The 18,160-nt window shown below is 33.1% G+C and overlaps 1 protein-coding gene across 5 annotated transcripts in view; it reads right to left on the bottom strand.

Annotated features, from left to right (window-relative positions):
* Positions 1–18,160, bottom strand: part of LOC107436100 (hepatocyte growth factor receptor) — a 76,340-nt gene that overhangs the window by 41,882 nt on the left and 16,298 nt on the right. For 2 of the 5 annotated variants that reach the window (XM_071180429.1, XM_043050122.2), the window contains exon 2: positions 5,705–6,405. In XM_071180429.1, coding sequence (XP_071036530.1) covers positions 5,705–6,400 — 696 coding nt within the window. In that variant the 5' untranslated portion in view covers positions 6,401–6,405. Of the gene's footprint in view, positions 1–5,704; positions 6,406–11,209; positions 11,365–11,398; positions 11,420–13,236; positions 13,329–18,160 lie in introns of those variants that run through there. The other 3 variants (XM_043050123.2, XM_043050125.2, XM_043050124.2) reach the window with 3 other exon arrangements.

Genomic DNA, 18,160 nt, shown 5'->3' on the forward strand with positions numbered 1-18,160 from the left:
GACCGCGAATTAAAATACTTTATATTTTAAAATTAAAAAGTCAATAAATTGTTATTTTAAGTCACATACATTTACTTAGCCTGAAAAGCATTTGAATAAGGTACTATAGTCCCGCAGCGGACTGGCTGTTAAGACACAGTTCCCAGTAGTCCACCGAAGTCAAGCATCACTGTCTGCGGTCAGTGTGCGGGTGGGTGACCACTTGGATCAGTCTGCGTAGGGACNGAATAGGAGATATCAGTTGGACAGAAATAAAAGGTTAAAAGTGAATAGTTGTAGCGAACAGAACATATCAACAAACTGCAATGGAAATACAGAGCTATAAGCTAATGCAATGAGCACGTCGCACTCTTCTACAATCTACAATCAACAAATTGTTCAACACTTTTGTTGTTTAGCATGCTTTCTTGTTAAAGTAAAAAGAGATGCGTTTAACCAACAAAAAATAAGTGAGATAAGTTTTTATTTTTTATACACCTTACAAGTTTTTGTTACAATTAAGGAGTAAAACCTGTTGAGTACGTAAATGCAGAAAAGTTTGTATTGTGTATATTGGAAAATTTATTTAAATTGCGATTTTAATGTAGCATTGGATTGCATAAAAAAATCGAATCATTATATATATATATATATATATATATGTATAAAAACTAACCCATATTCTAGATTTTTTTCTTCTCCAAATAACGCTAAATGCATTACTACAAATTACTAAGTATTGCAAGTTTACATATATTTAAGCATATTAGACTGTTATGACATTTAGAATTTCAAAGTTTGGCAGATTTTGTACATTTGCACTTATCAGACTCGCATTGCCCCCTGCAAACACATCGCATCACTGATGTCCTCCAGAAAGCGATGTCTTTCTAACGCATTCTCGAAGTGATATTGGGTAGATCTGGAACATCGTGAAGCAAAACAAATTTTTCTTCACAAATTCTCCTACATTTAATTCAATTACATTTTCTTCACAAGCTAAGTAGTTAGGCAAACTGAACGAATTTTCGGAAAGTGAGGAACTTATGTCACATTTATCATTATGAGTTGGGAATTATGCAAACAAACCGGTAAATTTGATACATTTTCAAAAATTTATCACATTTACCAAATTTAGTGGTGTTTATACATAAATACCGGTTATTATATACAATCAACGGATTAATCAAATTTACCGTAACAGATACATCAAATAATGTGCAATGCTCAATCCATATATAACAACTAAATGAGGAAATATGTGTATACTTATCCTTACTTTTTTAAACACGAACTAAGCGAATTCATTGCTTGACAAAGGTTTCTTAAACAAGCATTGCCCATTTTCTTAAACGTGCATTTTAAGCTACATCCATTTTCTTGATTACATATTTCAAGCTGTGTCCAGAATAGAGAGGGGGGAAAAATGACGAAATTCCTTATCATTTAGGGGGTCGGGGGTAAAAAAATATTAAGGAGGAAACACAACGCAACTGTACAAATCTAAATTACATATTTTAAATTCATTTTTGAGAAATGTGGAATTTTATTCTGTGGTAAAAAATTTACTATGTTCAACATAATATTCTTAACATATCGTTAGGGCAAAAAGTATTTAAATTTTAACAAATTTTTTTAACCTTTTTTCATAATTTTTTAGGAATTTCCTAAAATAATTATTGAACTAGTCGTTTTTCAGTTATTTTGATGCTAAAATAAAAGTTTTTTCTGGCGCTGTGTTCAGTGGCCCCCATTCCCCCCAAGCTCTTGGGAGCATTCATTCCCCCCCCTAAAAAAAATTTGCTAACTTCCCCCTTCCATGTTAGCTTGTTTGAAAGAGTGCTACTTTGCTTGCTCATAATATGACAATGCTTCTTTTATTTATGTACTGAAAAAAAAGAAAATTCTCCCGTCTAAATTCCCCCCAAACTATTCGTTTTATTTAGTGTAAGAATTCCCCCCCCCCAAGCTTTAAGTTGGCGCACGATTCTTAATGATTAAAAGTTCTCTTCGTAAAAGTTTTATATATTTTTAGATTAACCTTCTTAATGATTAAAAGTTCTCCATGTAAAATTTTTTATATATTCCTAGATTAACCTTCTTAATGATTAAAAGTTCTCCATGCAAAAATTTTTATATATTCCTAGATTAACTTTCTTAATGGTTAAAAGTTCTCCATGTAAAAAATTTTATATATTCCTAGATTAACCTTCTTAATGATTAAAAGTTCTCCATGCAAAAATTTTTATACATTCCTAGATTAACCTTCTTAATGATTAAAAGTTCTCCATGTAAAAATTTTTATATATACCTAGATTAACCTTCTTAATGATTAAAAGTTCTCCATGCAAAAATTTTAATATATTCCTAGATTAACCTTCTTAATGATTAAAAGTTCTCCATGTAAAAATTTTTATATATTCCTAGATTAACCTTCTTAATGATTAAAATTTCTTCATGTAAAAATTTTAATATATTCCTAGATTAACCTTCTTAATGATTAAAAGTTCTCCATGTAAAAATCTTTATATATTTTTAGATTAACCTTCTTAATGATTAAAAGTTCTCCATGTAAAAATTTTTATATATTCCTAGATTAACCTTCTTCACGATTAAAAGTTCTCTATGTAAAAATTGCATTTAAGCTTCAAGCCAGACAAAAACAGAGAAGTGACCTTAGAGAATGACTTAGGTTCTCATTTCATTTTGTCCTAGATTCAGGGACCAATCAAGACACATTCAGGCCCAAGACCTACAAAATTTCCGGGCTCTTAACAAAATATTTTGAAATTAAATTTCTGAAGAGTAGTCCTAACAATAAAAATAATCTATGGAACTACATAATTCAAGAGAAACATTCTACAAAATTTTGAAAGCAGACAATTGAGGATTATTTTTCTAAAATAAAATTTACGCATCTAAATATTAAAGCAAAATATAAAATGTTGTGAAAATAAAAAGTTTGATGACTACAAATAAGTGAAATCAGTGATTTTTGCTAAAAGTCATTGATTAGCTGAATTATTTTAAAGATTGTAGCCTTCCATCAACAGTTTTACATATTTGTTAAGAATAAGCTTTAAGTTCTTGTTGACACTAATCATTAATAAGAGACTTTGCGAATATACATTCTCGCTGCATTTGCTTAAGCCGTTGGAGTAAAAATTGCACCAATTAAAATTCAGCTGTACTTTGGAATTTGATAAATGCAATGTTTACACGAGTTTGTTTTATCACAATATAAAGAAATTTTGAAATAAAAAAATGCCTTCTTTGAGAAAAAAAATTTCTTCCAGTATTTAAAAAAAAAGTAATATTGTGGACTTTTTACTAATTTTTAAAGGCCCCCCGAAAAATGTGGGCCCTAAGACCGCGCCTACCAGGCCTAGGTGATATTCAGACCCTACCTAGATTTATTATTTTCAGCTCAGTATGTTTTGTCATTTAAAACTACAGTATTTAAAAATGATGTAAAAATTTGTATACCTCAGAATTCAAAATCATTGTGACTATTATTAAATAATATAATAAAAAAAAATAATTTAAGCATTAAAACTAATTTTTTAATTAAGTATTAATCTTTGTAGTAACGAATTTTATAGTAGTGAGCAAAAAACATTTTAGTCGCTTTTAAAGTTCTCGCTGTCCTGGCCAAACAAATAGGATCATATTTCTCAGATTGAGACTTCTTTCAGAGACTTTACGTATTTGTGTCTGATTTCGTGATTTCAAATTACGTCAAACCAATTAGCATCTTTGAGATCACCCCTTCGAACAATTAAGCTTAAGTCCTAGTATGTCAAAATCCGATCGTTGAATCAAAAATTATTAACGTGTTTTTTTTTTCTTCTTTCAATAGATATTGTTCCCCTTTCTTTCCAAAATGTAATTTTAATTTTAGTTTTTATCTAAATTCAAGCAGATATTTTGCGAGGGTTATTTAGAAACAAGACGGAGAGATTAATTTCAAAGATAATTAGTAAAGAATAAAGATTACCAAGATCTTAGTAAATTTTTTGTAAACAACGAGAACATCAATTCATCGTAAAAACATGTTACATACTTAGATATAAACATAAAATAGTAATGAAAAGATTTTCTGGGAAATTCAAGTGCAACTTCTTTTTCTGTACAAATATTAGCTAACAGCGGCATTGATAACTTTTTAATTCGTCTGATTTATCTAAATGTTTAATATTGTTGTAATTTAGGTTGTATGTAGGTTTTTCTTAGTTTATTTTAACCTATAGTATAAAAACCTATGCTATAAAAAATAGTGGTAAAGCTATTAAAACTTATTTAAGATCTATAATGACACAAAAGAAACTAAACTCTGCGACAATAATTTCAATCGAAAATGAAACCGAAAATTACAATTGATTTTGAAGAATATAAAAAATTGTTCGCGTCTGTTAAAGTACGAAAAAAATAAAATTTAATACTTATGCTCTGGCGCAAGAAGAAAAAAAAGAAAGAAAGAAAGAAAAATCCTAACACCAAGAAAGAGTACTACAAGAGGAGCTACATAAACAAAAATAGGTGGGCTTGTTTATGGAACTAAAAGATGTCTATTCAAATTTCGCGGCTGGCGCATTAGTTTAGCGCTAACAGCGCCACTGTGCAAGCATTATTTTACGTTAAATATTGACATAGTGAGTTGCTGTTAGTCAAGAATACCTTTAAAAAGATGCCACTATTGAAAGAACTGTAATAGGGCTGCGAGAAGGTGAGTTATTGCAGAAAGACTGGAGAGAAATGTACAACACTGTGCATGATATGATTTGATTTTATAACCGTCGTTGAACAGTCGATACAATTTAGGGTTTACGACCATCAATGTTTAACTCTATAGCCTTGTCATTTTGAAACCAATCCAGAAGACAAGGGAACTCCTGGATCAAGTACTGGGAGAAATTTGCCTACGTGGAGCATTCTTTGATTGAACTAACCTGCATTTGTGTTACACGGAGAGGAAAACCACAAAATCCTGACGGCAAGGGAACTCTAACCCATGATCCGTCAACCACTGAGGATATTTAACGTCAGCACTGTGGTCGGTGCGGAATTCTAATCGACCAGCCATGGCTGGGATTCGAACCCGGTACATCTCACTGGAAGGCGAGCGCTCTATCCCCTAAGCCACCACGGCTCACCGTGCATTATTGTTGGAAGCAATGGTCTAGAGGGAAAGTACTGTTTCCAGATCGGGTTCTGAGAGGTCACTCGGCACTATTCAGGGGAAGATCACCGTGTACGGCGTATGGCTGTGGCTCGCCATATTGCGTCTGCATCAGATTAGCACTGAGTAGCAGTTAGCACTGCAGTGGTGAAGTTTTTATTTTTAAAAAAAAAATCGGTTTACTTTTTTGAAATTATACATTTTGTATTAAGTAAATTTTTAATTCTATTAAGTAAATTTTTTAAAATAAATCCTTAATTTTCATTTGAACATGTAAACGTTAATAAGAAGTATTTATTTTTGTGAAAATTCAAAGAACGATGAAAAGATCAACCATCGAAGATCAATATCATTTAGCAACCCAGAAAATTGTACTTTTGCTCATTTGAATGACTTAAAACTTTGGTGTTTAAAGGAAGTCAATTTGGAGAACTATTTTAGGGCAGCTAAGCTAAACCACATGTTTTTTTGTAGAATTATTATTACTACTTTTTTTCTTCTTAACCATACATTCATTTTTGTAAAAACAAACATGAAAAAGCTTACCTTGTAGTTTGGTTTAAAGTTATTATCAAAATTAACTCCAGTAAAGGTGACATCGGAACTGTGACTGTACTCCCACGCAAATCCGTCATCTCGAGTGACCAGAACTTTGCTGGACACTGAATCAGGGGTGTATTCCAGAGGTCGATCGTCGTAAGTGACCGCACTAAAAAGAGAAGGGTTACCGCCGTATCCATTGGTCAAGAAAGCCACCGTAGATTCGCGACCGGCCGTAAATCCCACGGTTTCATTGTAAGGTTTGACCCAACTGAAATGGTTGGAAGCCATGTCCAGTAAGGGTCTCACTTGGCACAAACCTTGGTAGAGGGTGCCACAAGACAAGAGGAGTGGCAGATCGGGATGGTGAATAACGTCCAATATCCTAGTGTCGTCATCCGTGGGTTTCTTCTGATGCTCTTCACAGGGATAGGAAGGATGGAGGCAATTGATGTTATCCAATTTGGGTCCCGTGGACACTTTATCCTTGAGACGCAAATCGCTATCGAAATGGTAGATGGAATTTCGCGCACCCACATACACTTCACGTGTTTTGTTGAAGACGACCACGCGTTGCATGGGACTCGGGTCCCTCGTGTCTATGAAAGAATACAGGTTGGGAATGACTGGGGTGAGGGCGACACACACAAACACAGTTTGAACGAAGAAATAGCACAGTGCTACTAGGTAGTTGGTTTCCATTGCATCTGGAAAACAAAAAAAGAGAGAAATAGTTATTTTAACACATTAAAAACCGATACAAATCATCATTAGTATCATAAAAAATAGAGGCTATATCTCATTGCCCTATGGATATTTTTTTATTTTACATTTTAGATTATACGCGTCGTTGAACAGCCGACCCAAATGTTGGGTTTACAACTGTGGGGAGAGTTGTTATCGACAATGTCAACCTTCTTCTATGAAAAGGTATCCAGAGATGCCAACTTGCTCCAGACAGCAAATATATATTTTAAAGTGATAGTTTATCAATTGTGATTCCTGGTTTAATAAATTCCATTTAGTAGATTTTTATCCACCACTATTTCTAAATAGTTATTGTAAGCTTATATAATTCACCTCTTTATAGTATTCATGTCATGCTATACCTTTTAAAAAGCAAGCAAAAATCAGGGCTAAAGAGAATAGAAGGGCTGGTTCACTCCTTTGAAGAAACTCTCGCCGCGCAAATCCTCCGATTTTCTCTAGTGACGTCACTTTGGCGCAAAGCTCGCACTTTTACTTCAAGAACGGAGCGTTCGGCCTTACTAGCTCTAACTAATATTGGAGCATTTCTATTTGTGACATATTCTAAGAAATTTGTTACTTTCTATAATGACTTTCCTCAGTTTTTGCGGTGAATTTACAAAATTTTAAAACTATTAACGAAATGCAAGTTTGCGCAATTGCAACTTGCAAAAATTCTGTTAGAAAAACAAAAGGAAAAAATATAATTTTCCGCGTGTTCCCTAAAGTAAATGAACAACTATGTAAAGAATGGATTCCAAAATGACACAGTTAATATAAAACAGCAATACGTTTTTTCTATCGTTAAGAACTTTTATAAAAATTCGTTATCTAAATAGAAACCGCCTCGTTACTTCAAAAAGAAAGGCATGTGAAAAAAATTAATANATTCACGTGATTCAAAAATCCAATATCGCAACTCGTGTTCACGCGTTACATCCAAACATAGATTTTTGCATTTACTCATGCTTTAAAAACAACGCATTGCGATTCGTATTTACGCGATCTAAAAATTATGCAAAGTTATTCGTATTTACGCTAATTAAAAATTCAATATCGCATTAATATATTTTTTTTGTTTTTAAAATCCAATATCGCAATGCTTGTAAGAGGTAAGTTCTTTCTTATATAATTTACTCTAAAGGTATGTTATTCTGCATTAGTGGGTAATTTAATTATAGATGTTAATTCAAGAAATTATGTTAAATGTGAAACATGTATAATATATATATTGATAACGGTTTTTTGCACTTAAAATGTGCAGGCTTTTTCACTGCTTTGACTAACTATTTAGAATATTTAAGGTTAGACCCTAGAACCGTTTACCCCTTGACAAACGAAGACGTCATGTTTTGTTTCTTTAATTGACTTGTCTCAGACGTCTTCACAGAGATGCCAACTTCCTCCAGACAGCAAATATATATTTTAAAGTGGTAGTTTATCAATTGTGATTCTTGGTTTAATAAATTCAATTTAGTAGATTTTTTATCCACCACTATTTCTAAGTAATTCGTTGGGTTATATAATTTACCACTTTATGGTACTTATGCCAAACTATACCTTTCAAAAAGCAAGCAAAAATCGTCAAATATTTGCAAAATTTACTTTATAGTTATTTACCTTTTTTTTTAAAAATTATGTTGGCGTGTCCGGAGCAGTTGGCATCTCTGGGTACCCCATCATAGAATAGAGTTAACATGTCTTATATACGAGTGAATTGAAATTAAATATTTGTAGTGGTAGATACGCTACAGTACTCCCCCACCAGAATTATATCTGCGACAGTATTCGATGAACGGATACCACTAGTTGATTCAATGCCGTTTTTGTGAGAAGACGGGACAGCTGTATTAAGATCACCAATATTTTTGAGTGTTGATCGTAAGAGCTGTATTAAGTTCACGTTCGTGGTCGCCCCTGTGTTGCCCAGCCGAGTGTATACGTTGTGTGATCGAAACTGAGAAGCAACAGCGTGGGGAGGACAATGTCGCAGTCACAAGTAGCGATGTTCAATATGGACCATCCATCGAAAGTAGACGTTACTGTCATGATCGGTGCGTTCATATCGAAGAGGGAGTTTCTGTCAAGGTAGGCATGTTCATATCACGTCCGGGTCACCAATGTGAGGAGAGAAGTTATCGACAATGTCAACCTTCTTCTATGAAAAGGTACCCCAACATAGAATCGAATTAACTAGTCTTATATACTAGTGAATTGGAATTACATTTTTGTAGTGGTAGATACGCTACAACGACTATTAATGTAGTCGTAGCATGCCATACTGTTAAAAATCGGGTTAAAAAACTTCACATACATAAAATAAAGCATTTTAAGATATGCAATAATTTTAACTAATTTAAACACATTTTTATTACCCCCAAAAACTCAATGCACGTAAAATAAAGAATTTTTAAACGTGTGGTCCTAAATTAAAAACGGAACTTTTGAATTAGAACCCCCCCATATACATCATTTTAAAAAAAATATCGAAGCTAACCAGTTGCAATCCTCAAATAATGAAATAATTTTCAGAACCAAGAAGCTAATAAAAAATAATTAAACTAAAAAACTTAAGGGTATAACAAGCAAAAAAAAAATTCAAAACGTACGAATTATTTCGTCAAACTATTAAAAAGTTAGTTATTTAAACATCTTACAATGCACATCAGACGCAATGACACAACTTTATTTAACTCGTTATAAATACTAAACAGAGTTGGAGGTGGTCTAGACATATTTAGAGACATTATGACTTAAAGAGTTAAGTACCTATAAAACTTCATTTTAACGTAAAAAAGTAGATTTCGGTAGACTTTTTAAGTTTTTCTGGTGATAAACTATTGGTGTTTGTATGATAATCAATCACTATTTTTGGGAAAAAAAATTCATATTTTTTCACGAGAATATATTTATTTCAAAAATTATGCAATATTGTTTATTCTTAGTTTTTGTTAATGCAATTTATAGATTCTCAAGAGCTTATAGAGTGCTTGAGGACCCGGACACTGCCCGGGTGTGCTCATGTGAGGAGCCTGATTAAGGCAGGAGTATACGGGACAGTTGCCCCGGGCCCCTAAACATCAGAGGGGGGCCCCAAATCAAATATAAAGTTTATTTGACGTTTTCTTCTTTAATGAACATTTTTTTAAACAAATATCAGTAGAGTGTAAAATCCGTCAGTTTTATGTTAGCTTCTTTATTAATCTATCATATGAACACAATTTATATTTCGTAAATGCATGGCCTTCTTGGCGGAATTCAGCAAAATTTTTGCAATTACGATTTTTACATATCGTAAAATGCGATATGTTTACAAAAATACAAGCTTCTAATTGGCTTAATTGAGCTATCGTAATTGCGTAAATTTAGCTGAATTTCACCCTTATGTCAACAAAGATATGCATTTTTCGCAGCTAGATGACCAAGTTAACTGCATTCGGCATGATGAACATAGAATTATCAGAAAATCAATAAAATGGACGATATTTCGTCTGACGGGGAGAAATTTCAAAACTATTTTAGGTTTCTAGTCAATTTTCTTGTTATCTATAATGAAGTGAAAAATTTATACATCCCCATTAAGTTCGGTTCTTCATTACTGAAGTAGTGAATCAGAGGGGGCCCCAAAGAAGATTTTGGCCCGGGTCCCAATTAGGCTAAGTCGGGTCCTGCCCATGCGTAAAGACGGTACTGCCAATTTGTTGCTACGTGTGAAGGACCAATTTGACGTAAAAGTTGCCATTGCAAAACTGTTTGAAATAGAGATATCTCGAGAAATTTATATCAGACAGGAAAAAAAGAGCTTGTTTGAATTTTAAGCGTATAGAATGATACTTCACGCGACCCCCCCCCCCGGGAGTCCCCCAAACCTATAGGGGATGATTCCGCCTACCCATACTTTCATAATATATGGATAAGAAAAAGTTGAAAATCTAAAATCATCTGTCGGCCACGGAATCCCAAATGATCGAGTTTCTTTTGGGGGAATCAAGATTTTATAAATTTAGTTCACTACAAATAAGAGAAAGAGTACGAATTAAATTTATTTAGTGAGAAGAATCAAATTTGTGTTATAAATAACAGTCCTAGAATTTGGTTAAATGTCAGGTCATTAAAGTCACAAGTCAAGTTATGAATTTGTTTTTGACGTATGCACAAGCTGAATTTGAATATTCTTCATATAATGATTTTTGAAAAAGAACTGTTACAAACTGTGACAACAGTTATCAGAGAAACATAACAAATTCAACTTTGATTTTAGTAACTTGGAACTGAAAAGTTAGATGAGAAATACTGATACAATATTTGAATTCTTATTGTAATTTATTTAAATACATTGTTATTGGAATATATATACATATATTCCAATAACAATTTCTTTGCCATTTTACATAATTAATTTCTTAAAAATTACCAAAATATCTAATTATGGGTCGTATACTAATATAGTCAACATATTTAAAAAAAAGCAATACTGGTGAAAAAATAAAAAATCTTCTTTTTTTTTTCCTTTAAGGAATTGTTCTACGAAATTTGATTTGGTTATTGGCAATTCGCTCATACTAGACAAAGTTTAAATGTACCTGGAGTACAAAATTATCTCTCTCCATATTCATTTAAACAAGACTTCAAATTATTGGAAGCATAGTTTTCTCATGTAATTTGTATCGCGTACAACAAAAAGAAAAACAACAGATTCACCATAAATGAGAAGAAAAAGAAAAAAAATAAAGATCTATAACAGTATAATAGAAAATAACTTACATTTTTAAACACACCTGAAACACAAAACATATCAGTCTCCATATTCATTGAAACGCAACTTCAAATTAATCGAAGCGCAGTTTTCTCTTCGAATTCGTGAAAAATAAAACAAGGAAAACAGCCCATGCACCGTTTCATCATAAATGATAAATTAAATCCTAAAAATAATTAACAGAAAGTAAATCTCACCCTTTATTTTTATTTATTTATTTATTAAAGGAAAACACCGGCTTTCCGAGGCAACACACCGGGCAAGTCACGTGGATCGGTAGAAACGGAAAAAGTTAAACAGTGTCAGGTCTCTGGAAGCAGTCGGCAGGGGTAGTGGAGAGTGGGTGGGGAGGAGCAGCCACTTGTTGACTGCAAAGGGCGTGGGTGGCGCCGGTATACAAAAACTTAATAAATGCCTCTCTTATTAGTACGAGCGCATGATACGCACGCTATTTAAAGATCGTTATTTATTTACTTTTTTTCGTTAATAGGTCTTATGGATATTTCACATATTATGAAATGTGTCTTACAACAGTGATTGATTTGATCTTATCCGGACGACGGCCGCCGCAGCTATCTTCGTTTCATCACCAGCGTTGCATTCAGCGGTTTCTAACTTTTTGAATCGTTGTCCGTCTTTTCATTGTGTAATCCTATTTAATAGACAAAAGGGAATGAATTCGAACAGGATATCGTTCCCTCTTTCAGATCTCCCCCCTTGCCAAAGTTTTTTCTTTTCTAGAGGATGTATCTACATCCTTTTCTTCAACACTGATAATTATTAATTTTTTTTAAAGGTTGCCATTGCCCAGTATTTCGTACACATGTGTGTACCCTACTCGGATCACTTAAAGGTAGGTATTTTTTTTTTTTTTTTAATATCCTTATTCGTCTGCAAAAATAAATAAATAAAAATAGAATATGGCATATGGCTACTTGGAATGGTTGTTGTTGTTGTTCATTTACGTCGCACTAGAGCTGCACAATGGGCTATTGGCGACGGTCTGAGAAACATCCCTGAGGATCATCCGAAGACATGCCATCACAATTTTGATCTTCTACGGAGGGGATGACTCCCTCGCTTCGGTAGCCCGACGACCTGCCCTCGAAGTCGAGCACTTTACGGTAGAACAGTTTAACGAGGACCCATACCGCACACCCTCGATCCCTACGGTGGCTGATCCAAGTGGTCACCCACCCGCACACTGACCGCAGCCAGTGATGCTTGACTTCGGTGATCTGCTGGGAACCGTGTCTTAACGATCAGTCCACTGCGGGACAACTTGGAATGGAATGGAATGGCTATTGCTGCTCAATAAACGTATTTCTCCGATTCGTCTTCTGTTCAGTCGCAACAATACCCAATAAGTCCCAAACATTCAAGTTGAACCCTAATTTTTTTTTAAAAGAGGGAAAGAGTATTTGTCCTCTCGACTGATACTTTCGAATTGAACTAATACTCTCTAACTGAAACTTTCTAATTGAATGCTCTCTGGTTAGTGCTTCTCATTAAATTCATATTAACTATTTAGATACTTGATGCCTGCCTCATGAAGAGATATGCAGGTAGGTATTTTATTGACGTCGCACTTGAGCTGCTTAATATTGGCGACGGTCTGGGAAACATCCTTGAAAATGATCCGAAGACATACCATCGCAATTTCGATCCTCTAAAGAGGGGATCGCTCCCCTACTTTGGTAGCCCGACGATTTGCGCGCGAAGTCGAGAGCAATTTACGGTAGAACAGTTTAACGTGGATCAATACCACGCACCCGCCGTCCCTACGCAGGTACATCAAAGTGGTCAGCCACCCGCTTACTGACAGCAGGCAGTAAGGCTTTACTTCGGTGTTCGACTGGGAACTGTGTCTTTGCGATCAGTCCCCTAAGGAACAAAAATGAAAAGGAGGAAAATATTACATTAAGATGTAAGTTTCTCAAAAATCTGTCGCTAAATTAAAATCTATAGTAGTAATCTTAATTTAGAAAGAAAAAAATAACGTTAAATAAAAATGAATCTATAAATAAAGGTTTACCTTTTTTGAAATCCTTCTTAACAGCAGACAGAGAGGAGAAAAAGCTTAGATGAGTGCTCTTTCAACAAATAACTGCGGTGATTCGTTTATTTAAAAAGATAATTATTATCTTTGGTATGACTCTTTAAACGATCACTTTAAATGGCTGTTATCGCCTCCTCGTTGATAGATCAATATCGATCGAGCTATTCCGAGTTACCTTCTAAAACGTTTTCATGAGAGAGGAGTTTTGGAAGCGTATATTCGGATTAATTTTAAAACTTAATAAATGTTCAAAACTGAATTTTATTTTTACTTAAACATGTTAAGATGTGACAGAATTTTATCTGGAATGTACGTCAATTATTGAAAATTCGAGGTAAATTTACGACAAAGATAACAATAAAATGAGATTCATTCCTAACGTGCTATCATTAGTCCCGCAGTAGACTAATTGTAAAGACACGTTTCCCAGTAGAACACCGACGTCGAGCATCACCGGCTGAGGTCAGTAAGCGGGTGGGTGAACACTTTGATCACCCTGCGTAGAGACCGGGGTGCATCGGTCTTCCGTAAAGTGCTCGAATTTGCGCAGAGGGTCAAAATTGCGATGGCATGTCATTGGATCATCCTCAAGGATGGAATTTCCGATGGTAATGCAAACTTTTCTGAAGCAGTGATTTTCAAAACGTCGACCCTATTTCTACTGCTAAAATTTCAATTTTGTAGCAAGTTTAAATTGCTTTTTTTTAAATGGTGCACGCAAAGGTTTTCGTACTTTTACCGCCAATCAAAATTTTGAAGACTTCTCACTAACAAACAGAGCATTATAATTATTATAAGTGATATAATAATTATTTAACTATAATAATAATTTCAATAAGATAAAAAAAATTAATGATTAGGTTCTTCTAATCGACTAAAAAATCGAAAATATATATATATTTTTATTTTATCAGACCAAAAACGAAATATGTAATGAACATCGAAAAAACCCGGGAGGATTTTTGGCGCGTAACGAAAATAGTGATCGTTCTTTTTTCTCGTTTTAGGTCGGACAAAAACCGAATCTTACTCCACTAGAAAAATGTAGTTTTTATGATTTTTATAATAACTTTATTATAAAATTGAGATATTTTCAATAATTTTTTCCGACATTTTATTCTCTTTTTAAATTTCGTCAGAATAATGTTCTTCTCTGTGTAAAAGAGAAATGCAAAAAAAAGTTTCTCGTGTGACGGAGTAAGTCGGTCATTGTTTCATGTCAAACTCTGGAGGAAACAATGACATTCATTGTAGGAGGGTGAAGTGTAATGAACAACGATGTTCATTAAAAACAAAGCTCTTCGCGAACACTTTTAACTTCACAAAACGACAACTAGTGTTTTCTAACGAACATTTAATAGAGTTCGAGGGTTTCTTTTTATGTCATTTATTTTTTTAAAAGCGATTAAACGTAAAAGGGTGGGAATAGCTAATGAGAACACAACGCAAATAAATAAAACTCGACCCTTAAAGCAGATGAAATACACGCTTTAAACCGTTATACTACTGTTTAAAAAGAAACAAAATAGAATTCTCAATGTCTGGATTACAAAAACATGTTTCAAGAAATAATTGGTTCATTGAAAGATTTTACACAATAATTTTATTTTTTTTGATTTATAAAAAGAACATTTTTATGAAGATCTTAAGTTTTTGCTAACATGATTTTTTCAAAATATATTTGATACATTAGCATAAAATCTTTTGTAGAACTTTGCATAAAACTCATTAACCACTTACACATCAATATTTAAGCACTAGAATGAAATAATTTTTCATAAAACTTCAAAACTTTTTGTTAGTTTTTTTCCAGTTTAATCCCTTAAAATACTTTTTAAGAAAAATAAAGCTATGAAACGATTTGTAATTTATAGTTGCATTATTTATGCATAATCGCCATATTATTAAAATTTCAAAAAAATTTAGCTCGTTTCAACTAAATGTGTACGGTGTAGAAATTTTTTTCGTGTAAATAATGACAAATATATTTACCATATGGTTAAAGTTATTCCTTTATTTTACTAATTTTTAACGAAATGGAAAAATTCTAACCACATTGGCGATAAAAAAAAAATTAGATAACTTTTAATAGTATTTAAGCCCCTATTTGTCCGCTCTCAAGTGTAGATAATTCTTTATACAGCAAGAGGATGCAGAGTAGAAAATTATAGCTTTATCTCGAGTGCAAGATACTTAAATCGTAGTTTTTTTTTTAAATTTTTTTATTTTTTTTATCTTTCTTGGAGATAGATCTTCGAAAAACACTGTTAAACGTTAATTTAGAACATGAAAACCTCAAGATTCTTTCCCCTCTTCCAAACTACCAACATTTGAGTGCTAAACAATTGATAGAGAGCGAGTGCTTCCTGTGATAATACGATTAAGGAAAACTTAGGCAGATAATTGTTTATAAAAAAAATGTCCGATTTTTATTAGGTTTAAAATATTATGAATGTTTGTTATTAGGGGTAGAGCTCCAAAAATACATCATAATAAATATTATAAAAATGGTAAAAATATAACGATGATTTTTGCCGCCGAATGGTTTCATCGATTATCATAACTAGTAATAGCCTAAAAATTCTTAAAGAATGAAGAAAAAAAAAACCCTCTAAAAACCATAAAAAAATTACATTAAAAATAATGCCTTTCCGATTCGCGACGTTTTTCTTTTTACTTAAGATTTTTTTTTTTGAAAAAAAATTATAAATCGTAATCTGTATTTAAAAATTTAAGAAAGAAAAAACTAAATAGTAAAAAAAAAATGCAATTTATGAATAAAATGAAATATAATACCTAAGAAAGATACATAAGAATTTATTAATTTTCAATCTTCAAGAACATTAGAATTGTATTATAAAATTTCCTTCGATATTCATAAAACCGGAAGAACAGAACACCCTTTGATCAAAAGCATATTTTAATATCTTGAAAAACTCTGATCACTTGTTTTTAAACGGTACTTAAATCTAAACGTGGCGAGTCAACAAAAATTAATTGACTACTTAAATTAAATAAACTGGTCTTTCTAAATTGTTTAATGATAAAAGCCGTGATGGTTCAGGGAATAGAGAGACCAATAAGATGAACCAGGATTGAATTCCAGCGAAGGCTGGTTCATACGAATTCCGGCTTGCACCGACCACAGTGCAAACGTAAAATATCCTCAGTGGTAGACGGATCATGGGTTAAAGTCCCCTTGCCATCAGGCTAACAGTGGAAGGTTTTCATGGTCTCCCTCTCGATGTAACGCAAAGGCGGATTAAAAACTAAACTAAACTCAGCGGCGCGACAGCCCATGGAGGGCCAAGGCCTACTGTGCCCATCTCAGTTTTCTTGACCTTGGGCTCTGGGGTGCAGAAGCAGACGTTCCGGTTAGGGGGTCAGCCGAACGCGGAACCCCTAGTGTTTAGTTCCCAAGCATGCTTGGTACTCATTTATCGACCCACTGAAGGGATGAAAGGCTGAGTCAACCTTGCCCGGCACGAGGATCGAACCAGGGACCTGTGGCACGAAAGCGCTACCGCTCAGCCACCGGGCGCAGGTTAATTCCATCAAAAAGTCCACCATGAAGGCAAATTTCTCCCAATACCTGCCAGGAGTTCCCTTGTCTTCTGAATCGGGTTCAAAATTACAAGGCTACGGGGTTGGTAGTTATTAACTCAAAATGGGGTCTGCTGTTCAACGACGGTTATAAAATAAAAGTACATGAATGCAACAAGATAACCTGGAAATTTTCATTAAAATGTCTCCATTCAAAATTTTGATCTTTCAGAGTCCATCAAGATTCACGAGGAAGGAAAGTTCAATTCAGATACTTCAAAGTTGTCATGTAGACATTTTATGCATTTTACCTCCCCAAATATTTTTAAGTCAAGTTCTTTTAAGGCAATCCGTTTAACTAAATTTTATCACATATTTACACATTACTTTTTAGTTAAATTAATTTCTTATAGCCGTACGGAGTTTTTAATATGAATCGTTTTTTAAAAATATAATTTAATCCAAGCAAAAGAAAAAAATTTTTTTTAAATGTGACTATTAAATGAAAAGGAATAATCGTTATCGCTCACCGACTCATTAGGTTTGAGGAAAAAGCGGCTACTAAGTTAATTATTAGAGACCACCGGCCACTGGCTACTAATTGAAAACTTAAATTTTTAGGTCTACTTAAAACAACATTCAATGCGGTAATTTATAAAGAAAAGCATTTTCAAGCGAAATGCATTTAAAATCATAAGTTTTAATCCAAATTGAAAAAAATTATATAAATTAGAAAATATGAAAAGAGCTAAAATTTTAACGATTTCGTAATTAGATGGCACACAAAGAAAAAAATAAGTTTATAAGTTGTTTATTTACCTATAATACACTGCGTAAAATAATTTATGATCATAATTTTGAATATGAAATAAAATAATATGTACTAAAAAGACAACAGTACGTTTATTACGGGATTAATTACAAGTTAACTGTTATTATTTTTTATTTTGCTATTTATTAATTGTTAGCTTGTTTTTGTTAGTTATCCTTTGTTAATTTGTTTTTATAACGATCAGTTGCATGGGTTTTGTTAATTAATAATTTTAATAGTCATCAAATTTAATATTTATTTTCACATTTTAAGATTGTCAAAGACAGAACTATCACCGTCAAAGATGCTCACGCCGATAAAGCGTGGAAAAATTATAAAAGTACAATAAATATGTGGGAGTCACTGTAGTGTTTCTATCTCTGCAAAATATAATTCCGGGTCACCAATGTGGGGAGAGTCACATTGACAATGGTAACCTTCTTCATCTATGAAAAGATACCCCACCAAAGAATCGAGTTAATATGCGTTATATGCTAGTGAATTGGAATTATACTTTGTAGTGGTAGAAACTATATATATATATAT

This window comes from Parasteatoda tepidariorum, chromosome 4, assembly GCF_043381705.1.
Source record: "Parasteatoda tepidariorum isolate YZ-2023 chromosome 4, CAS_Ptep_4.0, whole genome shotgun sequence".
Classification (NCBI taxonomy): domain Eukaryota; kingdom Metazoa; phylum Arthropoda; class Arachnida; order Araneae; family Theridiidae; genus Parasteatoda; species Parasteatoda tepidariorum.